At 34.0% G+C, this 27,287-nt stretch overlaps 1 protein-coding gene across 1 annotated transcript; it reads left to right on the top strand.

Moving 5' to 3' along the window:
* On the top strand, positions 1 to 25,035 carry LOC108466898 (putative elongation factor TypA-like SVR3, chloroplastic). The gene is made up of 14 exons (XM_017767252.2): positions 1 to 432; positions 524 to 633; positions 1,869 to 2,072; positions 2,927 to 3,103; positions 3,459 to 3,611; positions 4,432 to 4,521; positions 4,862 to 4,996; positions 5,134 to 5,250; positions 5,563 to 5,714; positions 5,783 to 5,867; positions 16,847 to 16,941; positions 18,197 to 18,362; positions 18,655 to 18,850; positions 24,529 to 25,035. The coding sequence occupies exons 1-14, from the start codon at positions 210 to 212 to the stop codon at positions 24,666 to 24,668; spliced, it is 2,043 nt and encodes a 680-aa protein (XP_017622741.1). The 5' UTR covers positions 1 to 209; the 3' UTR covers positions 24,669 to 25,035.
* The last annotated feature ends 2,252 nt before the right edge of the window (positions 25,036 to 27,287 follow it).

Raw genomic sequence — 27,287 nt, 5'->3', positions numbered from 1 at the left:
GGCCACATATATATTTCGGGGCTAAGATTAGGGTCTGGGCTAAAAAATAGATCCCACAAAATTTGGACCCACATATGATGACGTGGATGAAATCGGCCCTCCGAGTACCCAAATAAAAGTTTCCGTTAGTTTCGATACCAGCTTTATCTGCCCAATCCTTTCATTTCTCTTTTTCCTTTCACTCGCTGAACTGAGAAAGGAAAGGAGAAATGGAGATGGCAATTAGCTTCCATAACTCTTCCTTCAAATCTCCTTTCATTAACTCTAGCTCTAACCCTAAGCCTAAATTTCTATTTCCCACGCAGCTTTCCGGTCTCATCTCTTCTCCACTTTCTTCCTTCAACTCCAAAAGGACATGTCTCAAATTTGGTTCTAGGACTTTCACTAAACCGGTCAAGTGCTCTGTTTCTCAGGCGGCTCAACCTGCAATCGGTATTTTATTTCTTGTTTAGTTTTAAGTTTGTTTTTTTTGTTCTCTGAGTTCCTTTTTATTATTATTTTAAAGTTTGTGGTTGATTACTAGAGAAGAGGAGTCAGTTAAAGAGGCGAAGCGATATAAGGAACATAGCAATCGTGGCGCATGTTGACCATGGAAAGACTACTTTGGTGGATGCAATGTTGAAACAGTCAAAGGTGAACGAATGTGGTTTTTATCCGCTTAAGTCGTTCATAATTGTTTCAGTTTCTTTATGTGTTGTTTCTTTTCTGTTTGCTTTGTGCCTATTTATTATTCTAATTTCTGAATTTGGATCGGGATAAGAGTTTTGTTTCGTGCCATTAGAGTTGCAGTGAAGACTACTCTTAGATTAAATTTATTTCAGTTTAGTCTAAAATACTCATTTTTTTGGGCGCTTTCATTTAAGCTAAAAGTTGGAGTTGAAAACCCTTGTTTGGCCTAGCTTTGATGATATATACATGAATGGGTTGAAGTTTATTAATGACAATTCAATAAAGCTGTCAATTTCAATCTCAAAAGATTACTCAATTCGTGACAGTTCAAACAAGCTGTCAATTTTTAAGCTCAAAAGATTAGTTAATTCGTGACTATTTGGATTGAATCCAGGCACTCTGTATCACTCGATTTTGAGTCCGAGAGCTCAAGTTATGACTATTTTACTAAACACAACGCGAACAAAATTTTTGGACTTGATTATTGCTGGAATTTACGAGTTTTGGATTTTAATTCGAGTTTAAATCATATTGGGTTCGATTTTTAGGCTTAATTTTCATGATATATGAGTCCAATGTTGTATATATTAGGTTTTATTATTTTACTATTTATTTATATCGAATTTTAGGCTATTTTACTTCTTGTGAACTCTTTATCTTCCAATTTACTAGGGTTCAACCTTAGGGGTTGATTAGAGCCATTAATTGAATTTGTTGAGGTTTATGTCTCAAAGGATTGATAAATGACATGAGAGCTGGGCTGAATGGATGTCTTGAGATTAATGAGGGAGAAAGGCTCTAGGATTGGATAGAAGGGGAAATTTTTGTATGATATTTTGGTACTCATCCCTTTTAACCAATATCACTCCTATTGCCCTGGGGAGACAATACGGCATGTGTGTTTTCCAAGAACCACCTAATGAAGTGTGCAACTTCTCCAAGACGATAAAGAGATATAGAGATGATGAGAATGGTTGCTACTTAGCTTGTGTTTTGTCTTTCATTACCCAAAAAATATACAGATTTATATATATGTTACCATACCCTTTATCTGATAGAGGTGGATTCTATATAATCTGAAATTCTATGAGGACAGAAGATGTCCCTTGGTCTCTATTTGAAATTGCCTATGTTGATAATAAAACTTGTAGCATTATGCCAATTGTAATGCTAATTCTCATTACTGATTTCTCTTGTAGGTTTTTCGGGACAATCAATTCGTACAAGAGAGGGTAATGGACTCAAATGATCTTGAACGGGAAAGGGGTATTACAATTCTTAGCAAAAATACATCTATCACATATAAGGGCACAAAAATTAATATAATAGATACTCCTGGACATTCTGACTTTGGAGGTGAAGTTGAACGCATCCTCAATATGGTTGAAGGAGTTCTTCTAGTGGTATTGCTTCTCACTTTCTCTTTTTTAGAATTTCGTCTTTTCAACTGGTGCCCCTGTAAAGTAATTTTTTTCTAGTGAATAGTAGAAAATATAAAAATGAAATTTAGATTCATAAAATTGTTTGTCTAAAGCCATAGAGTTTTTTATATCTTTATTTTATATGGGTCCCTCTTGCCAACAGTGCATTCAAAAGTTTCACTAGGGACCTTCACCATTAAAATACATATGTTATGAAGCACTTTTTATGTAGAAGAGATAAAACATATTATTATTTTAGTATTAAACTTGCATATTTTCTCAGTTATTGAGTCTTTAGGGAAATTTTTGTTAATAACCTAAGATATATATATTTTTGAGAAATTTATAGGTAAAATATCAACTTGATGCTGCCTTTTTCATATCCTTGAATTGGTTGTTGCAAGTATTTTCCATTAATGTAGAGCTGTAGAACATTTTTTTAATATTTGAAAGAGTCAATTGAGATAAGGAAAATATGTGAGTTTCTCCTTCTCCTTAAGCAACCCAGTTCAAATGATTGAGGTCCTTATAACCTCTAAAAGGTTTGTAAGGAGCATACGTTATATGTGTTAGGTGTTGGGCTTAATATTTGTCTGAGAAACATATTGTTCTTCCTTTAATGAAACTGGTCTACTTTTCCCCTGTTCATTAATCCTCTTCCTTCCCCCCCTCTCTAACCACTAATTTTTCGATCACATTCAAATATAATTGGTTGTCAAATAAGGTTCGCTGGAGGTTTGCCCCAACTTATTTCTTTTGGGAGCGTTCTCTTGTAAGCTGTATCCTAGACGGGATTTTCTTAATTATGAACTAAAGCATCTTCTTCTTGCTTTTAGGTGGATTCTGTTGAGGGTCCAATGCCACAAACAAGGTTTGTTTTGAAGAAGGCTCTAGAGTTTGGGCATGCCGTCGTTGTTGTTGTCAATAAGATTGACAGACCATCTGCTCGTCCTGATTTTGTTATCAATTCCACATTTGAACTGTTTATTGAATTAAATGCTTCAGATGAGCAGGTATTGATTATGTTTGTAAAGAGTGACTAGCATGCAGTTCACATGACATGTTGCATCAATGCAATAGTTCGACCACACAGACCAATATTTTGACAACATTTCTGAACATGATCTCTTAAATAGTAGGAATTACTGTTTAGTATTACAAAGAAAAAGAAAAAGAAACGATATGATTCGAATTGTTCTTTTCTTTTCCTTGGTTTTTCACCCAAAGATAAATTTGAGTGAAAGATTTCTGCAAGTAATAGCCTCTTGGTATTTTCTGTTCTTATCTTTGAATCTTTGCTGATATCTCAAGGTCCTTGAGATATTCCATCTAAACATAAATCTTGTGTTAAATTTTCTCTGTATGCAGTGTGATTTTCAAGCAATATATGCAAGTGGTATAAAAGGAAAGGCAGGACTATCTGCTGACAATTTGGCAGAAGATCTTGGGCCTCTCTTTGAGTCTATAATCAGATGCATACCTGGTCCACATATTGACAAAGATGGTGCACTGCAAATGCTTGTCAGTAGTTGTTTATTTTACTTTATTTAGTTGACCCTTATATGGCATTTGTTTATATCCTGTTTTCCTGGTTAAGTTTGGTTATAGCACCTAAAACTATGCTATAACCACTTGCTTTCAACAGAGATAAGATTAAAATGTTGCTATGGGTATGTTTAATTAAATTTTATACTTAGAAGTCTTTGATTATATCTTTTCCCCACAAACACCTTTTTTGGCCAAACTAGACTAATCTAGAACTTTTGGACAAGAAAGGTGATTATCACTGTCCATATGCCTAGAAATAGGTGATATGTTCTGTCAAGAAAGGGAAAAAAAAAAAAAAGCAGAAACAAGAAATAGATGATATGTGATATGTGAATAGATATAATTGTTAAATTGGAATGGATAAAATTGACAGATTACAATGTTTGCCTTTTTCAATATGCTACATTTAGCAATTTACATACATCTGTATCAACTTAGTAATGATATATATTTCTTTTAGTTCCAATAATGAATCTTTATTGGATGAGACCAGAATTTGTAACTAAAAGGACATTCTTGCTGTTAATTTCATGAGCATTATCTGTCTAGGAAACTGAGAAAGGCCAAGCTACAAGATTGACTTAAGAAAAACTTGCGTTGAAGATTAGAATCCAATAGATTATCATGAACAATTCAAAACATATTGAAGTGTAGGAGGAAACATTTTATTTTCGCTTGGGAAAAATAATGAAATATATATGCATTCTCCATTTCACTCTGTTGTGTCTGTTTTTTTCTAAATATATATTTTCAGCACAAGTTTATAACTGGAAGTTCTGTGAATGTGTTGTAGGCTACAAATATTGAGTATGATGAACATAAAGGACGAATAGCTATTGGGCGCTTGCATGCTGGGGTACTTCGGAAAGGAATGGAAGTAAAGGTAAGTTTGATTCTTTTCTGGAGTCTGGGTTGCACATCTTTCTGCTTAACATGTATATATATGGAATTGAGGATAACTTTGCCAAATGAAAGAGAGGTAGGATATTAAGAATATCCACGAAATAATAAGCAACTTTTAAGGACAGAATGAAATTTCATAATCCTTGATGATCACTGCCTATCTCTATTGTTAATTTCATCATAATTTATAATAGACAAACCACTTTCAGTTATTTGTAAGCATTTGCAATGAAGAAGAAACTGATTTGTTTTTTTTTTCTTAGAAGAAACTGATTTGTTTTTTTTTTCTCTTTTAAATTGTCTGGCATGGAAAATTTCAGGTTTGCACCTCAGAAGATTCGTGTAGATATGCAAGAATTTCTGAACTTTATGTCTATGAGAAATTTAGTAAGACCCCTGTTAAGAGAGTAGAAGCTGGTGACATTTGTGCTGTTTGTGGAATTGAAGATATTCAGGTAAGTTCCTATTTCTAATGGATTAATTGATAAATTGATGTTAGCGTTATTTTATAATGTATTAATGTTTATTTCTTCAAACCTTTTTTTCTTTATGCTTTAAAGTTCATGATAACTAATTTAGTTTCTTTGATCAGATTGGAGAGACTATTGCAGATAAAGCATTTGGAAAGCCATTACCTGCCATTAAGGTGGAAGAACCAACTGTGAAAATGGCTTTCTCTATCAACACTTCACCATTTGTTGGCCGTGAGGTATGCCAAGTGTCAACTAACTAAAAACCTATGAGTCTTGAAAGTGGCTTTCTCTATATATCTTTCACTGATTAGTTATTTGTCACAACTTTGCTTCAACTGAATTCTATGCTAAGTAAAGAAAGCTTTCTTAAGCCTTTGCCTTTGAGTGAAAAATATTGATTTTTTCCACCCAATGTTTGCTTACATATTGTGATCCATGTTTGACTAATTAACATGAATCTCTTTCTAGTCATTGAAACTCCGTTATTTAATTTACAATTCAGTGAATAAAGAAGTTAATTGATATCCCTTTCTCCGTTTCTTTTTTAGGGAAAGTATGTTACTAGCAGGAACCTACGAGATCGACTCTATCACGAGCTTGAGCGAAATTTAGCAATGAAAGTAGAAGACTGTGAAACTGCCGATACATTTATTGTTAGTGGGCGTGGAACTTTACATATTACCATACTGATAGAAAACATGTAAGTTAAACTTTTTTGTTTCTTTTTGATGTTCATTGTGCATATTATTAAGCTTTGCTGCTTTCCAGGCGAAGAGAAGGGTATGAATTTATGGTGGGACCTCCCAAAGTTATTAACAAAAAGGTAGCTGACAAGTTGCTTGAACCATACGAGGTGATATTTTAATTCTAATTTCCTAAATTTCATTTACCTTATTTATAATTAGACCCTATTTGACATGGAATGGATGTATTTGAGTTTCCTTTAATTAGGGTGATTTGTTTTTATTCCTCATGGTTTTATCATATTTATTCCATTAATAGTTAAACCAAGAAATCAGGCGTGCAACTGGGCAATTAACTTAAAATTTTAGGTCTTATAGATTCTCAAATCTCTTATTTGTTTTCCCCTTGTTTTAATTTCCTTAGTTTGTAAATCTTTTATTCAAACAAGTAGACCCATGTAACCTCTATTTAAGAGGTTGATTGGCAGCAATAAATTAAGTCAATATTTATTCCAATATTTAAGAGGCCTAAGATTCGCTGTTAATGAGTTTAAGGTAAGGGACTCTCTTTGATGAGTTCCGCTCATTCATCATAGGTTACTAAATGGCAAGAATCGTAACAAGGGAAAACCCTTTCATTTGTAGTAGCCTTTCTAAAGAATTATTCGGTGACTCAACTCTTAAGTCAGAACATAACAGTGTATGTATATCTCTTCCACAAAATCCCCGTATGGAAAGGTGTTCTTCTCATCGATTTGTTCAAGAGGCCAATGCACTTCGTAGCTAAATATAACGATCCACTAACTACATTCATTTCAGCAACTAGAGCAAACGCCTCTTGAAAATTCACTCCATAAGTGTTAGAGCAACACTAAGCAATTAGTTGAGCCTTATACCAAGAGAACCATCTGCCTTGTATTTTATTGTGAAAATCCATTTGTGTCAAACCATGCTTTTCCCTTTAGGCAGTTCTACCAACTCCCATGTCTTATTTTCCTTTAAAGCTTACATTTTTGTTTTCATGGCATGTTTAAATTCCTTGTTAGATAATGCCTTGAATATGTCATTGGAATAGAAATATTGTTAATAGAAATGTTAAAAACAGGTTATTTCAATTATATTTTTCACAAGAAATTACATAAATATTTATAGACATAGTGAGCCTAACTTAGGAAACTTTACACTAGGAAACATACTAATTCTAGGGATGCTGTACCTAAAAATAGCCTTAAAGTTAGGGATAAAATATTTACGAATCCTATTTGATACACTCAAATATTCCTTAATTAGGAAACGAAATTTGACACTCTCCCTCAAGTCGGGAAGTGGATATCATCCATTCTCGACTTGCTTACTAATTTCGAAACAACTTCCTGCACAATCCTTTGGTAAGTATGTCGCTAGTTGACCATCGGTGAACACAAATGGAGTGCAAATTAAGCCACCGTCCGCTTTTTCTTTTATAAAATGTCTCATCAACCTCAATGTGCTTCGTTCGATCATGTTGAACTGGATTATGTGCAATATTGATAGTAGACTTATTATCGCAATACAACTTCATTGGACCTTCCCACTCGATCTTCAAATCTTCCAAAATAATTTTTAGCCATAACAACTCACAAACTCTAAGAGCCATCGCCCTAAATTCAGCTTTTGCACTATATCTAGCCACAACATTTTGTTTTTTACTCCTCCAAATCATAAGGTTGCCTCCTAGGAAAGTACAATAGCCCGAGATTGATCTTCTATCAACCATAGATCCTGCATAATCTGTATCAGTATAGACTTCAAGGGTTAAATTTTGCCCTTTTTTAAATAGGATTCCTTTGCCTGGTGTGCCCTTTAAGTACTGTAGAATCTGATATTCGGCTCTCAGATGTGATTCTTTGGGATTGTGCATAAACTGACTTACAACACCTACTGCATAGGCAATATCTGGTCTGGTATGAGACAAGTAAATGAGCTTTACCACAAGTCTTTGATATAACCTTTTATCAACTGCTGCATCTTCTAGTGCATTTCCAAGTCTGTGGTTCACCTCTATGGGTGTCTCTGCTGGTTTACAGCCCAACTTGCCCGTCTCTGTCAACAAATCAACTATGTATTTTTGCTGAGATATGAATATTCCTTTCTGAGAGTGTGCCACTTCAATACCAAGGAAATATTTTAACTTATCGAGCTTTTTGGCTTCAAATTATTTTACTAGGCATTTTTTTAAATTTTTCATTCCTTCTAGATCATCACCAGTCACTATAATGTCATCAACATAGACTAATAAAACAGTCACTCCCCCTGAAGATGAGTGTTTTACAAATAGAGTGTGATCTCCTTGACTCTGTTCATACCCCAACTTGAGCATTACTTTGGTAAATCTTCCAAACCAAGCCCTCGGGGACTGTTTTAGTCCGTACAAAGCCTTTTTTAGTCTGCAAACTACCTGTCCTGTATTTGGACCGAATCTTGGAGGAATATCTATATAGACTTCCTCCTCAAGATCACCGTGTAAAAAGGCCTTTTTGATGTCAAATTGCTGTAATTTCCAGCCTCGGTTGGCGACTAGTGACAACAACACTCTTCTGATGTTCATCTTTGCTACTGAGGGCAAATGTCTCAAGGTAGTCTATTCCATACATTTGAGTGTACCCTTTAGCAACCAATCTTGCTTTGTACCTCTCCAAAGAACCATCTGACTTATATTTCACTGTGTACACCTAGCGACATCCAACTGGTTTTTTTCCTCTCGGTAATTGCACTAAGTCCCATGTCTTATTTTTTTCAAGAGCTATCATTTCAACTTTCATGGCATTTTTCTAATTCTCATCTTCTAATGCCTCGGATACAGTTTTGGGAATGGAGATAGAATTTAGGCTGGTAAGAAAGGTTTTGTGGTTATGGGACAAGCTTTTGTAAAACATGAATAGGTATAAGGGATGTTTTGTACAGGTTCTAGTTCCCTTTCTAATAGCAATGGGAAAATCATCTAAATTTGCAGTATTAGAATTCAAAGTAGGTTCAACAATTACCTCAGGTCGTATAGGAGAAGAAGATGATTGAACTTGCACCGGTGCCTTCTTCTTTGAGTAAACCAGTAAAGGACGAGTAGTGTCCTGAATTCCTCTTAGTGATTTGGGTGTATTAGGCTCTGTTTCAGGTTGTATAGGGGCCATTGTTTCAAGTCGGGTAGGTTGGTTAGTAGGCAAGGACTGAGTGGGAGTGTTTGGTTGCTGGACAGGAGCTGGAATGTGAGTGTTTTGCTGCTGGACAGGAGCTGGAATGTGGGTGTTTTGTTGCTGGACAGGAGTTGGAATGTCAAGAAGAAAGAATTCTTTGTCCTTATCTTCTCTGAATAAGATCTCCCCCTGAAGATAAGGACGAGTAAAGAAATTCTCTTGTTCTGTAAAAGTAACATCTGCTGTTACAAAAAAAATTTTTGTGGCTGGATGATAGCATTTGTACCCCTTTTGAGTGGAATAATAACCAAGAAAGACACACTTGATAGCTCGTGGATCAAATTTTCCTCTATTTTGAGAATGAACATGTACAAAAGCAACACAGTCAAATATTTTGGGAGTAAGGTTACTTGAAGTATTGAAATCAGGAAAGAATTTTGCTAGAACTTGCATAGGACTTTGAGATTCAAGGACTTTTGTAGGCAATCTATTTATCAAATGAGTAGCAGTTAAAATAGCCTCCCCTCAGTATTGTTTAGGGACATTTTTTTGGAACAAAAGGGCTTTTGTAATAGCTAAAATGTGACCATTCTTTCTTTCGGCAACACCATTTTGTTGGGGTGTACTAACACAAGATGACTCATGTATAATGCCTCTTTCCTGGAAATATGTTAGAGAGAAATTGATTGAAATAATCCTTGGTATTGTCTGACCTAAACCTTTTTATTTCAGCTCCAAGTTGTGTTTTGATCATGTTGTAAAAGGTTGGAAAGACAGACCTTACATCAGATTTTTGTTTTAAAAGAAATATCCAAGATACATGAGTACAATCATCAATAAAGGATACAAACCACCGAGCCCCAAAAATATTTGAAATAGTGGATGACCTCCAAACATCACTATGAATAAGAGTAAAAGGAGTGAAAGTTCTTTTTTGCTTACTGGAAAAGAGGTACGTTTATGTTTTGCAAGTTCACAGATATCACAATGAAATTTTTCAACAGCCAATCCTTTGAACAATGAAGGAAACATAATTTTAAGGACTCTAAACGATGGGTGACCAAGGCGAAGGTGATAGAGCCAAATTTGGTCTTTATTGGTTTTAATAGATTCGGATATGAAAGATGAAGGTGAGGAATTCAGAGCACTAACTTCTCCACTGGATTCTTCAAGATAGTATAGGCCATTTACTTAGTATGTCCAATCATCCTCGTATTCTGTTATTGAAAAAGACATCGATTGTGATAGAAAACTACTTTACAGTTAGAGTCTTTGGTAATTCTTTGAATGGATAAAAGATTGGTAAATAGTTTTGGAACATGAAGGACATTTTTAGGAGTAGGGGTTTTGTTTATAACAATATCACCCTGACCAGCCACTGTGATCACAGAACCATCGGCTATTGTTATTTTTCTACTACTAGGGCAAGGTGTATATGAAACAAACCAATTGAGACCACTTCAGATAATTTTTCCCATTTAGCCTGTAGGCTACTTGGATGTTCTGAAACTCACTTGTTGGGTTTGAGTTGTTCACAGAAACTTCGAGACATCCCGGTGTTCTTGATCTTGACAGTTTCAGTCATATTTCGTTTGAACAAATTTTACAGGCTTGAGGGCTGGTTGGAATCAGGAAAAAAATTGCCAGACAAAAAAAAAAAAATTTCCAAAAATTGGGCTAAAAAAGCTCTGATACCAAGTTAAAAACAGGCTATTTTAATTATATTTTTCACAAGAAATTACATAAATATTTATAGACATAGTGAGCCAAACTTAGGAAACTTTACACTAGGAAACATACTAATTCTAGGGATGCTGTACCTAAAAATAGCCTTAAAGTTAAGGATAAAATATTTACAGAATCCTATTTGATACACTCAAATATTCCTTAATTAGGAAACTGAAATCTGACAAGAAATGTAGAAAAGAATGGAAACAAAGAAAAGAATAGACTGATGAAAAGTCACATTTCTTTCATCTCTAGAGTTAGCATATTTATATACAAGCCTACATAATGTAAATAAAGAAATAAAATAAAAATCCTTGTGTTAAGCCTAAGAATATGTAACACTTCCCCTCAAGTTAGAGCATAGATATTGATCATACCCAACTTGTTACATAGATAGTCAACCTGATTCTCATTTAGTATGTTTGTGAACAAATGAAAAAGTTGTTCTCCTATCTTCACATAACTCGTGGAGATTGAATTATCTAAAATTTTCTCGAATAAAGTGATAATCAATCTTGATGTTTTTGGTTCTTTCATACTAAACTGGATTTGAGGCGATATGAAGAGCAGCTTGATTATCACACAAGAGTTTCGTTGATGACGAATACTCCAACCCAATTTTAGTTAATAGTTGTCATATCCACATAATTTCACGCAAGCATTATGCCATAGCCCTGTATTCCAATTCTACATTAGATCGAGATACAACATTTTGCTTCTTGCTTCACCATGAAACTAAGTTTTCACCAACTAAGACAAAGTACCTAGTAGTAGACCTATCTTAGATACGACCCAATCAACATCTTCAAAACACTCAATACGAGTATGCCCATGATTGTTGTATAATATGCCAAGTCCATGAGCTCCTATCAAGTAGCATAGGATCTGCTATAGGGCTGCCTAATGTTTGATTGTGGGTGTGGACATAAACTGGCTAACAATACTCACAACAAATGTAATATCAGGATGAGTTTAATTTCAAGTAACAATACTCATCTTTTGTAAGATGTACATTTGGAACCATTGGAGTAATGCCCTTTAGTTGCCACCTTTCCAATTTCTGCTAGTAGATCAAGAACATTTTTTTTTTGAGACAGAAAAATTCCTTTCTTACTTCTTGACATTTCTATCCCTAAAATGTATTTCAACTGACCCAAGTGTTTGATGTGGAACATAGTATGCAAGAAAGAATTTAGAGAAGAGATTCCTACATCATCATCTCCTGTAATAACAATATCATCAACATATATCATAAGAAGAATAACTTCAGCCTTCAATTGTTTATAAAAAACATTGAATTATCACAATCGCTTTTGTTTAGTCCAAATTGTTGAACTACCTCACTGAAATTTCCAAACCAAGCACGAGGCTTTGTTTCAATCTATAAAGGGATTACTTCAGATGACAACCTTTCCATACGCCCCTGAGCAACAAATCAAGTGGTTATTCCATATAAACTTCTTCTTGGAGATCCCGATGAAGATGGACGTTGTGGATATCTAATTGATGTGAAAGCTAATTATAAGAAATGGCTAGTGAGATGAATAGATGAACAAATGTGAGTTTTGCCATAAGAGAGAAAGTATATGAATAATCCATCCCATAAGTCTGAGCATATCCTTTTACAACTAATCTAGCTTAAGTCTAGCCATTAAGCCATTTGGATTAATTTTAACCTTGAATAGCCCATTTGCAACCAATAGCTTGTTTACCAACAAGTAAATCCACTAGGTTTCAGGTATCATTTTTGTCTAATGTATGTATTTTCTCTAACATCGCATCATGTCAACTAGGATGACTCAAAGCCTTTCAAACTAACTTAGGAATAGAGACGAAATCTAAGAATGCAATTAAAGAGCAGGGAGACAAATGGTTATATGAAACAAAACTATAAATAGGATAGGTACATTAATGTTTACGTTTACATAGAGAAATGAGAAAGTCAAGGTTAGTTAGGGATGGATCAGATGATGAAGACATTGGCATAGGGGATGGATTTGATGATGAAGACATCGGTGTAGGACATGTATCATGAGTCTTTTTTCGTTTGGGATAAACTTGAGTGGTGGTTTTGTTGGAGCAGGAGTTGGAGAATTTAAGGATTTTGGGTCCAACTCAGTGACACGAGGTCAAACATTTGGAACAAAACAGTCGTACCCGAAAATTCTTGGTTTTACTGAAAATAATGGTTTGGATGGAAATAGAACATCGTATGAGTTATTTCCATCAAGCACGGAGGAAGGCATGCGATTGATTAGAAAGAAAATCGTCGAAAGAGCATCAACCCAAAATTATTTAGGAACTTTCGTTTGAAATAAAAGAACTCTGGCTGTCTCAAGGAGATAGCTGTTTTTTTGTTCAACTACCCTATTCTAAGATGGCGTGTTAACATAAGAGGATTGATGAAGAATCCCAGTTTTGGTACTAAAGGCCTTGCAAGAGTTGGAAAAATATTCTTTAACATTATTGCTTCGCAGAATTTGGACAAGCCAACCAAATGGAGTTCGAAAAAGCACGAAAATGAGAAAACATCTTTGATCGATTTTTTATAAAATATATCTAAGTCACTCGAGAATAATCATTCACAAACATAACAAAATATCTAAATCCAGGTTCGTATATTGTCTCCAAACATCCAATTGTACTAACTCAAAAACAAAACTAGCTCGTTTGTTAGATCTTGGTTTCAAGGGGCCCTGTCAGTGCTTCGCAAAGTGACATGTCTTAAAATCGCGGACATAACTTCAACAAAGAAAGAGAAAGATGTCTTAATCGACAATGTGCTTCTATTAAAGATAGAACAGTAGGACAAAACCACGGATCGAGGAATGCACGAGTTGAAAATATAAAGACCATTAGATACTTGTCATTTACTAATAGTGTGCTTTTTCACAAAGCAAGATGAAGCAATTTAGGTCACGGGTAAGTTTACTAACAAAGATTAAATTAAAGGTGAGGTTAGGTAAATTTAATATTGATGATAAGGCGACAAATGAAGTTAGGTTAATACTTTTAGAACCAACAAATTTACAGGTAGATCCATCAACGATAGTAATAGGAGAAGGTGAATTATGTGATTGAAAAGTAGAGAAAAGGATGGGATCACCTGTCATATGATATGTAGCTCTTGAATTAATGGCTTGTTTGGATGAAGATGAAATAAAACATATATTAGATTTTCTTGAATTTGCAAAAGTAAAATGACCCATGATATGATGAAAAGTAGTAAATCCTGCAAAAAGAAGATTACAAACAACCCAAAATAGTACTCAAACAATGCTGAAATAGTACTCAAACAATACTTAAATAGTGTTGAAAACAGTACCAAATCTAAAAATATGACAACAAACTTACGAAACCTCCTCCGATCAAACAACCAACCATTAAACTAGGGTAAGACAAGGGAATAGATGTCAAAGATGGAAGCTAGTGGCAACACAGCGCTCCACGTGTTGGCGCGTGAAGTAGGGTTGTGGATCTTCAAGCGGCGTGTGAGCTTCATGTGCAGGGTCTTCAGTCTTCAAAAAGTGCAGATTGGTCATGGAGATTAGTGGCAAAGGCAGGAGGTGGTAGGGGTCCCAGATCCCCCTAAAATGGAAAATTTTCTATTTAGGCTATTTTATAATTTATAAAATTTTTAATTAGTAATGGTAAAATTCACCACCTTGTATCGGTAATGTATCCAAAAAACCACATTGAAAAAATAACTCATAAAATACCCAAATGGTTCGTGTTCAAAACAATGAAACCTAAACTTAGTAAATCAAGAGAAGAGACTCTGATACCATCATGTTAACTGAAATGAAGAAAAAATTGAGAACAAATAATAGACTAATGAAAAGTCACACATTCTTTCATCTCTAGAGTTAGTGGATTTATATACAAGTCTATATAGTGTGAATAAGGAATGAAAAAATAAAATCCTAGTGTTAAGCCTAAAAATCTGTAACAAAATCTTTTAAGGGATGGAGAGAATTTTTCAAATGATACAGAATGGGATAGGAGATACAATGGGTGTTTTGTACATTTTTTGGTTCCTTTTCTTTGGTTCTAAAGTTAGTGTTGGACTCTTGGACTTGCATTAGTTCTAAAATTGGAGCTGTCCTTGTACACTTGCAAATGCCTCATAGAACTAAGACCAATAAGAAAGTCATAGATCCGTTCCCTCTCAATAAAGTTCCTTAAAATCACTACTGCCTCACCACACTTCATCTCAATACATCTAATAATTATCTATTACTGAAGAGTTTTTAGGAGATTAGCATACTCTAATAGTTTTGTTACCTTGTTTGGTTGCGTTGACCTTGCTTTTTATGTCATACACCAAAGTAGCATCTTGGGCCTTTGAATGTCTAACCCAAGAATTCAAATAGCGATATAGCGGTCACCGCTATTTGGGAAAATACGGTTGTGAATGCCACTAATCCCATTTTCACGCTAATTCTCAGTATTTTAAGAACAAAGAAAAAGTGAGGAACTACCAGCATTGTGAAGGATATGATAAAGGTTTTTGAAGGAGATAAGATGGAGTGACAAAGGAGCTACAAGTAGAAAGAAAAAGTACACAAGACGAGAGAAGATGGAGATGAAAAAATGGTGGAAAATTAAATTTAAAAAAAAAAGAGTATTCTTTTTTATGTTTAGTGCACCATTTCAATGAGTATATGAGCAATGGCCATGTGGCAGTCTCAAGTTTGGGTGCAAAATAAGGGAAAAAAAAGTAAAATAAGGAGAAGGAACAGGAATTTGGCAAAAAATAAAAAAAAGGGAATGGGAAAGAAAGAGTTACAATTTTAGTTACTGTATTTTTATATATTTTTAGTATATTTATTTTAATATTGTTAGATATGCTTATGTTTAAATATAGAAAAATAAAATTTATTTTTGAAATTTGTTTAAATAATATAATTTCTTTTAAAAAGTATCTCATTTGTATCTATATTTATGTTGAGAAATAAATCATTTTAACCTAAAAAGAAATAAATTAAAATATCTTGAATTATTTTAAATATCATAAAAATGTAATAAAAACATTAAATCAAGTGAAAGATTATAGAATATCATAAAGTACTAAAAAATTGTGTAATATAATTTTTTATAATTATAATGATTAAATTTACTATAAATTATGCAAAATGAAATAAATTCACAACTGCAATGGCCGCAATAGCGTCTGTTAAGGCCACAATCACCATAAATGTGACGTGACCGAAAACACAACCGCTACCGCTATTTATATCCCTATTCTAACCACATCCCATGCATCCTTTGCAGTGGATGAGAACATGAATGTGTCACTGACTTTTAGAGTCATGAAATTCCATAGCCATGACATAATCATAGAATCCTCTTTGTCCCACGCATCAAACCATTTAGTTCCAAGAAGATAAGTCAAATTTCCTATCACCTTTAAGAATGTTTGAGCTAGGACCACTTTAGGTAAATTTTCCCATTCATTCATAACTCGAATGAATATTCTGCCAATCTCCTACTTAAAGATTCAGTCACTTGGCTGTCAAACATGTTGGAGGTCACAGACATGATGAACTTTGTTTGAAGGAAGAGGACAAGCAAAAGAAATGCCCTAAAATTAAAAAATGTAGGCTGAAAATTCAGAGGAAGGAAAAAAACGCAAGAAGCACCAGAAAAATTCAGCAGTGAAGGCTGAAAAATAAAAAAGAAAAAAAAGAAAAGAAAAAAACAGAAATAAAGGTCAAAAACAAACTCAGAAAAAAGCCAAATTTGGCTTTGATACCATGTGAAAGGAAGGGAGGATGGTCAAAAGAAGAATATTTTCTTGAATGACTAGCGTATAACAATGGTACAAGCCTATGTAATTTATATATAACGAGAGACTATAAACTTGGAAAAAATCCTCTAAATCAGTCCTATCAAGGTAAAATAATTCCTAAAACTAAGGTCCCAAAATCACTATAATTGATGCATAATGTCATAAAATCACACTAATTGATATTTTCTGGTCATTATCTTTGTATTCATTGATAGAACGACTAGCATGCATAATGAATGCTAGTGAGGCTAGAGGGAGAACTTTTGTTCATAGATGGGATACTACAGTTCACTTAAGATCATGTTTGCTGATTCTTATGAATTATAAAGCCATGTCCTGATAGTATCATTAAACATGATGGGATAAAATGTATCTATTAGTATTTGATCATATTGTGCCTTTTTTATTATATAATTAACTTGTTCCCCCCCCCCCCCCCAAATATGTGGATTCTTTATAGATTGCCACGGTGGAAGTGCCTGAAGAACACATGGGGGCTGTGGTTGAACTTCTTGGGAGAAGGCGTGGACAGATGATAGATATGCAAGGAGTTGGGTATGTGACTTTTTCTTTTATTTACATTGCCCATTATGTTTCTCAACAACTCTCCTTAAGTTATTAGATAGAACAGCATTTAAATGAAAGAACAAGTGGGTTAAATAATCACCATTAATGTTCGATGGAATGATGGATCCTGAGTTGTTTAGAATCGCTTGGGAACAAATTAGTCCTATGTCACCTGCTGAGTTAACCAGGATCCAACAACAGGTTCAACACTTGGAACTTTCTATCTTTTCATTATTTTCTTAAAAATCTGCTGATTTTGTTCTGATCAGAATTACTTAACCCGTGAGGATTTGGTAAATTTAATGCCTTTTGCAGTCTGCGAATTTTAGTTTTTTTTTTTAGAATTTACGTTGGAATTGATTAAATATGTGTAGGATTTGGGGTTTTTTCAACGTTAGGGACCCTTTTCCCATGGAAATAGGTTTTATTTTTTGGTTCATAATTAGTCTGCTAATATATCTGAATTTCTTATGACTTTGAAATAAATTTAATTTATCCCATAATTTCTTATGGATTAGTTGTGAGTAATGGGTTCTAGCGGAACTGGCACACTTGTTGAAAGAACTGAAATTAATTAGTTTGTTCTTGAATTTCCTTTTCCATTTCTAAATCAACATTACTGGTGATTATTTAACCTTTTTTTGGAGAAAGGTGGAGGAGGTGGAAGCAATGATGGTAGTGGCAGTGGGGGAAGCGGAGGAGGAAAATAAATTTTGAGGATCAAATTGAGACAATTTTTAAATTTTGAGGGTTAATTTTTTAAACTTATGACTAAATTGATATAATATGTAAACGTTGAAGGCTAAATTTATTATTATACTGATTTTTAACTGCCACATCACCCTTCTGTCAAATATTTAATGGCAGTTAATGAAAATGGGAAAAAAAATAATCTCGATTAGTTGAGTGACCAAATTAAAAAATTTGATAGTTGGGTGACCAAAAAAGAAAATGCACAATAGTTGGGTGAACTGTGGTGTAGTTTACCCTTGTTATTAACAAGATGGACTACTTCCTTTAAATCATGAACTGATATAAAATCTGTTAGATATAAAATCTAAGTGAAATTTATGAAGTGAAAATATTGCCGAAAGTATTCTAATTTTATAGCAATTGTTTCGTCCTTCTGCTGCCTATTTCAGCTATAAATATCTCCTTCAAGAATGAGTTAGGGCAGTCCATTCTTGAATTTGCACATTATTTCTTCTGTCATCCATCTAATACTTCTGATTATGTTTCCTAGGGCCGAAGGTACAACACTTCTGAAATATAAGATCCCAACACGTGGCCTTCTTGGATTGCAGAATGCAATCTTGACAGCTTCTCGTGGAACGGCTATCTTGAACACAATATTTGATAGTTATGGACCTTGGGCTGGTGATATTGTTACCCGGGATCAGGGTTCATTGGTAATAATTTTTTATCTAATCATCGAAATATTGGGAGGCTGAGCACAAGTCATCATTCTTGCTATGTTGTAGTTCCTGGACCATATCCGTAGTGGTTATATTAGTCATATTGTGCTGAGACAGTTTTACCTTTATCCTTCATTGATGAGATACAATTTGAGTTCGCAGCTCTATTTTCCTATAACAGAAAAGCACATCTCAAACAGTTCCTGGTTTCTGCTTTTTTTAAAAGTTTGAATTTTCTTTGTTGAACAGTTATTGAATGATCGACTCTCATGAGATTGGTTTTCAGGTTGCCTTCGAGGATGGAAGCAGTACTTCTTATGCAATTGCTAGTTCTCAGGAGAGGGGGCAGATGTTTATTGGTCCTGGGATTGAAGTTTATAAAGGTCAAATAGTCGGCATCCATCAGCGCCCTGGGGACTTATCCCTTAATGTTTGCAAGAAAAAGGCTGCAACCAATGTACGATCCAATAAAGAACAAACAGGTTCGAACATTCTAGTTTCTTATCTGTTCATTTCTACTTTATGCTAACTACTTTTCTGCTTGATGTTAACTGAATGGCAGTTGAGCTGAATTAATTAGCATAGAGAGAAGGATGGGAAATGGATACTCATGATTAATGAATCACTCTGCTTATTACCAAAAATGATGAATCTGTTATGCGCCTTGACATAAGATCTAGTCACAGGTCTAGACGAGAAAGAATTCTTACTTCGACTTATGGTTACTCAAAAGGCAGATTCGTCCTTGACTGAACCCCCTTCCCAAACTAACGTTTGTGATAAAAATAAACTGCTTACTTTATTTCATATTGGCAGCCTTTTTGTAGGCTGTTAATTACAAAGGAAAAGTCCTAATCCAATTTCTAATTTAAAGTCCTAATAGAATTCTTAATTTAAAGTCCTAATAGAATTCTTAATTTAAAGTCTATAAAAAACCTAGAAAAACTAAAACTCTTAAAGAAATTAAATAAATGTAAAACTCTAATTCCTATTCCTTCTTTGATATTGTTTTCCAATGAAAACATCTATATCATTACTCCCCCTCTCGGAGTTGAGCTTGTCCTCAAGCTCAAATTCAGGATAAGCTACTCGAATAGTATCAATTGGTTCCCAAGTGGCATCTTCTTGAGGACATCCTGCCTATTGCACTAATAGTTCCTGTCGACCTTGATTAAGACTGGTATTAATAATAGCTTGTGGAGTAGGCAAGGCCTTGCCATCATATACTAAGGGCAAGTCTCCTATCGCATTTGGTTGAGGTCCCTTGTATTCTTTGAGGAGAGAAACATGGAATACATCATGTATTCTGCTGCCATAAGTAATTCAAGCTGATAGGCCACTGTTCTTATTCTGTTCAAGACTTTAAAAGGACCAAAATATTTTGGCAACAACTTGTGATGCTTCTGTTTAGTTATCGTCAATTGTCGATATTGTTGAAGCCGTAACCAAACCCAATCCCTGACTTTAAAATTCAACTCTCTGTGCCCCGAATCATAAGTGTTCTTCATTCGTTGCTGAGCTTGGATGAGTCTATCCCGAGGGTTTTGTAAAAGTGCATCCGTATCTTGTAGAGCCTTATCCACAGCTTCAATCCTTATAGAACTAGCTGAATAGGAGAGAAGTCGAGGTGGATCCCTACCATATACTAATTGGAAAGGCTGGCCTTTAGGGCAGTGTGATATGAGGTGTTGTAGCAATGTTTAGCCCATGAAACCCAATCGATCCACTATAGTGGACGATCACTAGAGAGGCATCGTAGGAATATTTCTATTGTTCGATTAACTACCTCTATCTAACCATTAGATTAAGGATGGTATGCTGAAGAAAAAGCGAGCTTAGAACCACTTTAACGAAATAATTCCTTCCAAAACAGGCTGAGGACCTTATCACGGTCTGAAACTATGGATTCCGGCAAGCTATGAAGTCGGAATACCTCTGCAAAGAACGGTAGCAATAGATATAGTAGTAAACGGATGGGACAAGGGTAAAAAATGAGCGTACTTCGAGAGTCTGTCCACAACCACCATAAGTACCGATTTTCCTTTTACTTTGGGTAGACCCTCCAGGAAATCCATAGAGATATCAGCCCAAACGCGTTGTGGTATTGGAAGAGGTTGAAGTAAACCTGCGGGCTGTAAATTTTTCCATTTGTGGCGTTGGCATACTAAACAATGTTGCACAAATTCTGAGGTTGCAAGCTTTCCAAAAAAAATCTTGGCAAAGACGATACAGTGTTTTCAATCCCCCTTCATGTGCCATAGCATGTATAGAGAAAATAATAGTGGGAATAATTGGTGATGTAGGTAAAAGGTACAACCTCCCTTTGAAGAAAATCAACCCATCTTGTGCGACCCAATCGGACCCTAATTTTCCTTGTAGTATTCTTTGTTGGAGTTATGATAATTCTGGGGAAGCTTTTATTTCTTATCTGATGGTTTTAAGAATTTCAACTCGAGGGAATGAAATAGTCATGAGGTGTGGTAAGTCTTCGTCTTTTCTAGATAAAGCATCTGCGGCTTTATTCAACTTTCTTGCTTTATACTCCACTCGGAAATCAAACCCCATTAACTTGCTGATCCAATGCTGTTGTGGGGATGTCGTAAGTCGTTGGTCTAACAAGTACTTAAGGTTGAAGTGATCAGTATGGATGAGGAAGTGCCTTCCCCAAAGATAGGTCCGCCAATGAGTCACTGCCTTTGCCAAACCAATTAATTCACGTTCGTAGGCAGTCAACTTAAGGTGTCGATCTGCAATCTTACAACTGAAAAAGGCAATGGGGTGTCCCTTTTGTTGCAGTACGGCTCCAAACCCGCTGTCCGAAGCATCACATTCTTCCACAAATTCCTCCTCAAAGTTGGGTAATTGCAAGACTGGGGCTGCTAAAAGAGAAGTTTTTAATTGGGTGAAAGCAACATTAGCTTTCTTAGTCTAGTTGAAAACATTTTTCTTTAGAAGAGATGTTAAGGGTGCAGCCACTTGTCCATAATTCTTGATGAATTTTCTGTAATATCTTGCCAGCCTAAGAAAGTCCTGTAGAGGCTTGGTAATTTTAAGAGTTGGCCAATCGGTGACATCTTTAATTTTAGTGTGATTGACCTCGATTCCTTCATCATGGATGACATGACCGAGGTAGGTTACCTGAGACTCTCCAAAGAAACACTTGGATTTCTTTAAGAACAACATGTTATCTCTCAAGAGTTCAAAAATTAATCTTACATGATGCATATGTTCAGTCCATGTTTTGCTATAAATTAATGTCATCAAAGAAAACTAAAACAAACTTACGCAAATAAGGGTGAAAAATGTCAATCATCAAACTCTGAAATGTGAAAGGGGCATCGGTATACCCAAATGGCATGACAAGAAATTCAAAGTGTTCATGGTGGGTTCGGGAGGCTGTCTTTTCTACATCTATAGTTTCCATTCAAATTTGAAAATGTCTCGACCGTAAACCCAATTTTGTAAAATATTTTTCGCCATGAAGTTCGTCCAACAATTCATCAACTACAGGCATCAGATATTTGTCTTTAACAGTGCAAGCATTAAGCTCTCGATAATCAATGCAAAAACGCCATTTGATCACACTGCTTCTCAATTTCATCTTTTTGAAAACGTGGATATCGATAAGGCCTGACTACAATGGGTCTCGTTCCTAGTTTAAGAGTTATACGATGGTTACATTTGCGATTAGGAGGTAATTCAGACGGTTCTTAGAATAAATGTGCAAATTCAACCAAGAGTTTATCCAATACTATATTAGTTAAATCCTGTTCTTTTATCAAACTAAGTCGTGGAACTTCCTCTGGGTGCTGCCCTTGCCATAGTATCTTCTTTTTGTTTACTGCAAATTGCATAGTCAATGAGCTGAAATCCCATAAAATTGGACCAAGGGTACATAACTATTTAACCCTCAAAATCATATCAAACCCTTCTAATTGTATTGAATAAAAATCGACTTGAAAGTTGTTATTGGCCACAACGAACTGTACTGATTTACAAATGCCTATGCTAGGAACCTGTTCTCTATTTGCCACACATACTTGCAGCCCAGATTTCTTTTGTATTTTCAGTCCCAATCTTGGCACTAGACCTTCACGTAGAAAGTTTATGTGTACTGCCCGAATCAACGAGAACTTACTTTGTTTTTCCTGACACCTTTGTTGTTAGTTGCATAGTAGATGAATTGCAAGTTCCTCTAATGGCATGTAAAGAAATTTCAAGATCATCTACCTCATCATCGTGCTCATCTTCAATATCTGGTACTTCTATCCAAAATAGCCTTTTACATCTGTCCCATGGAGTAAGACTTGTTACAATTATAACACAATCCCTTAGCCCTTCTTTCTGCCATTTCTGCTCGTGTCAATCTCTTGATAAATGGTGCGGAAGAACCTATTTTGCTATTATTCCCCATTGGTTTTGTTGTTTGTCCTCCTCCCTTTGCAAAGCCCTTAGTTGTTGGAATAATTGAAGTGCTACCAGCGTTTTGAGAAGCTGACCAGTTCAGATTGGTTTGAGATAACGTCTTGGAAGAGACTTTTTGTTTACGTTCCAAAGCTTGAGCCATATTCATTGCAACTCCAAGGTTTCTCGATTGTTGCATTTCAATATCAATTCTAAGATCCTCTACCAATCCAGCAGTAAAAAGGTTTACTTGTTGTTGAGGTTTAAGATCAGTAGTCCTAGCAAGTAGTGATTGAAATTGGTGTTGATATTCTTCTACCGTCCCAATTTGTTTCAGGTTTGCAAGTTCCCCCAAGGGTTTATTACTCATAGGTGGCCTAAACCTGACATGACAATACTCTCTGAAGCGTTCCCAATCCAGATTTGCCTCCTCTTCTTCGATTTGATCAAACCACAATTGTGCCTCCCCTAAAAGATGGAATGAAGCTAGGCGGACTTTGTCTTCTTCGTTGGTCCATTAATTGTCAAAATTTTTTTTGCATTTTTTTAACCATCCTAAAGGATCTTCAACACCATCATAATTGGGAAATTCTATCTTAGAGTATCATGGCACATGCCCCCACCGTGTTGCGAATTTGAATTTCTTTTCTTGCCTCCGCTGTTGTCCTGTTCTTCATTATTTTTTTTTTGAATCCCCTTTCGTTGTCTTTTGGACTGAAAAAGATAACATCGCCATCTGCTCCTCTAATGCTTGTTGCCTTGTAGCCATTTGTTCCATGAATGCCTCCAGTTTGGCTGTCAAAGTTTTTTCATCACCCATGACAGTTGACTCTGTTACCAAGTTGTTATGCGCCTTGGCGTAGGATCTAGTTGCAGGTCTAGACGAGAAAGAATTCTTGCTTCGACCTATGGTTACTCAAAAGGCAAATTCGTCCTTGACTGAACCCCCTTCTCAAACTAACGTTTGTGATAAAAATAAACTGCTTACTTTATTTCATATTGGCAGCTTTTTTTAGGCCTTTAATTACAAAAGGAAAGTCCTAATCTAGTTCCTAATTTAAAGTCCTAATAGAATTCTTAATTTAAAGTCCTAATAGAATTCCTAATTTAAAGTTTATAAAAAACCTAGTAAAACTAAAACTCCAAAAGAAATTAAATAAATGTAAAACTCTAATTCCTATTCCTTCTTTGATATTGTTTTCCAATGAAAACATCTATATCAGAATCATTATTCAATTTAATATTTAATCATTTACCTCATCAGCCTATATTCTTTGAAATGATTTATGTTGCATATAACAACACAAACATTGCTGAATGTATAATTACTACAGTAAAATTAATAAAAGACGGTAAAAATTGAAAGGCATTCACTAAAACGTTGCAAATTCTTTAAAAACTAGGAAAGATTCTTGTCCTTAGAAAAAGTTTACCTTTTCCCAACTTACATAACAATGAAGGAAGAAGTGTTTCATTACAGGTCACTTGTTGATTGTGCCAGTAACTTTGAAAATTCACTCCAAGTTATGATCAACTCTAGTACATAATAGGCCTAAGTTTCTTGCTGATAAGATACCCGGAAACATTACTATTGTTTTAACTGACTGCTTAACAATCAGCCATGTTTGCTGTGTTTCTATTTGTCACTTCTCAGATGTGTCCTTTCATAGATTGGTGACATAAGGTTATGAGTATCAAAATAAATAAGATGATGGTTTCTCATATTCCCTCTTTCTTCTTTTTCTTCATTATGCAGTGGTTCTTGATATACCATTGGACTATAGTCTGGACGACTGCATTGAGTATATCCAAGAAGATGAGTTGGTGGAGGTTACTCCCTCAAGCATCAGAATGTGCAAAAATCCAAAGTTTGCAGCTGCGAAGAAAAGTCGGTAAATCCAGCCTTTTCCGAGATTGTTGGTCCATGAGCAAAGCTTTCTTGCCATCTGAATCTCTACTGGCAAGCTCCACGTTTCTGAATTTAAATATACCTTATTTCAAATTTCAAGCCATGTGAATCTCTCTTGAGCGTATGAAGTTCCCCTTCATGCAATTCATATTGGTTCAGGGAAGATATTTCAAGTTTTTTGCTTCCGGGTATACAGCAGCTATATAGGTTGGAGAGGAATACAAACAAAAGAACCACCTGCTTAAGGTTTATTCATGTGATTAAAAATTTTATCAGCTGTTTCAACATTTTGAAACTAGATTTATTCATTGACAATTTTTTACTTTTTATCTGAATTTAGCAAGGCAGTGAAAAGTTAATTCTCCCAATTTATGTTATAAGATACATGGGTATCAAGTCTCCAAATATATATAAAACAATTTAGAAGCATTGTTAACTATTGAGGTTAAAAAGTGTTTTAGAAAAATTTGATGGTGTTTATCATTGTTATTCGTAAGTGTTTTGGAAAAACAAAATGTCTATTTCAGACAGAATATAAATTATAATAAGGGGATAAAAATATAATTTTATTAAAAATAATTTTTAAAAATAAAAATTTTGGTTTTTGACTAAGCTTAAAATCAAGATTTTGAAAAGCTTTCTTTTTATTTGATTTGAAATTTTGGTTTAAGTTAGGAAAGTGCCTTTTTTTTTTATTTTAATGATAAACATACTCTGAATATACTTGAATTGGACAAAGAAATATTTTCAATTCTCTAAGCAAGCCGGACATTGGATCAGGCTGATGATTCGTGCACTATTAAAAAATCATCTATTATATTTTATAATTAAGAATAAATATTAATTTATATAGAGTTAATTTAAATTCATAATATTTTTTCTATGCTCGACATTAAGTTTAAGTAACTCCACATTAAGTTTAGATAGCACAGATCACAGTTGAGGATGTAATTTACAAACCTAGCTTTCTGTTTTAGTACAAATTTGAGGATTAGCAATATGCCATATTCTATGCTCTTCAAGCTTTGTCACCCATATCAAGATGAATGTGGATGCTGTCGGTTTTTCGGCCAAAAGGGTTTAAATAGATAAAATCAATTTTTAGGGATTAATGAATTTTTGGTCTCTAATTTTATATATATATATATATAAAACCATTTTTAGTTCTCCATTTATTTTTCGTCTCTTTTAATTATTGAGCTTGTATTATTTGTCAAATCACTCTCAAAATGGATCGAAAAGTTAATGTCTATTAATTTTATTGATGTGACATCCGTGTGACAGTCCATGTGGTGTATGTCAAGTTAGCAATTAATTGATTTTTAAAATTTTTTTAAATTTTTTTATAATTTTTGTACTTTTTAAATAATTTTAATTCTAAAATAATTTTTATAACTTTTTTTGAATTTTTTAAAAATTTAAAAATTAATTAAATGTTGATGTGGCATCCATATGGCAATGCACAAGAATGCCACATTAGCAAAGTTAAAATACGTTAACTTTTTCATCTATTTTGGGGTTGTTTGACAAACAACGCAAGTTCAAAGACTAAAAGAGACAAAAAATTAATTAGGTTAAAATGACTATTTTATAAAATTAAAGGGCCAAACAAATTATTATGCCTTCGTTTAAACTCAAAGATATACTATCTTCATAAAACCGTTTTTCTTGTAATTGTTCAACATGCAATAATACAAATGAGAGTATTTCCTTCAAACTTATACTACGTTTGGTTCATTGCAATGTAATAGAATTATAATGGAATAGAGTTGTAATCAGTAATTCAATTGTTTGGTTGAATGGAATGAAATAGAACTGTAATAATACTCTTGCGTTTGGTTGAATGGAATAAATATTGCAATAATATAAAAAAAAGTTGAAATGACCAAAGTATCCTTAGAAGGTAGATGAACATTATTATTGTTATTAAATTTTAATAGGATTATTATTAAATATAATTTAATAAAATAATAATAAATAACTTAATCATATTTTAATATAATTATTATTAATACAATTTAATAATAGTATTTTTATTATTAAATTATTATTAAATGTTTATATAAATTTATTTTAATTAATATATCCACAAAATAATATATCTAGAAAATTTAAATATTATAATTTAGTAACATATATTATAAATATATTTAATAGTATAATTAATATATTATTTATAAAAATATGATTTATTTCTTAATAATTTTATAAATATTATGTCAAAAATAATATTTGAAAATAAATAATTTAACATTTTATATTTAATAATAAAATTATCTAACAATAAATTTAAAAATAAAAATAAATTTATTTTATTATATTTAAATATTTAGAAATCTTATTAGAGACCTACCTATAAAAGTATACAATTTTATTTTAATATCACTTTTCTCTTTCTTTTCTTTGGAGTTTGATAGTAAGATAAATTCGTATTTTTAATATATTTGTTTTTGGCTAATTATCAAATAAAATGCTATTAAATTTGGATTTTTCTTATCAGGAATGAAGTTGGTGTGCCGAATTTAAACTCTTACAAAAAAGGGCTAACTTGGAACAAAAAGCAAAGAGGAGGGCTTGATTGAAAGATTGAAGATTCAAAGATGATT

This window comes from Gossypium arboreum, chromosome 2 (genome assembly GCF_025698485.1).
Source record: "Gossypium arboreum isolate Shixiya-1 chromosome 2, ASM2569848v2, whole genome shotgun sequence".
Lineage (NCBI taxonomy): Eukaryota > Viridiplantae > Streptophyta > Magnoliopsida > Malvales > Malvaceae > Gossypium > Gossypium arboreum.
Note: the sequence above shows the minus strand (reverse complement) of the source record. Positions and strands in the feature narration are given on the sequence as shown.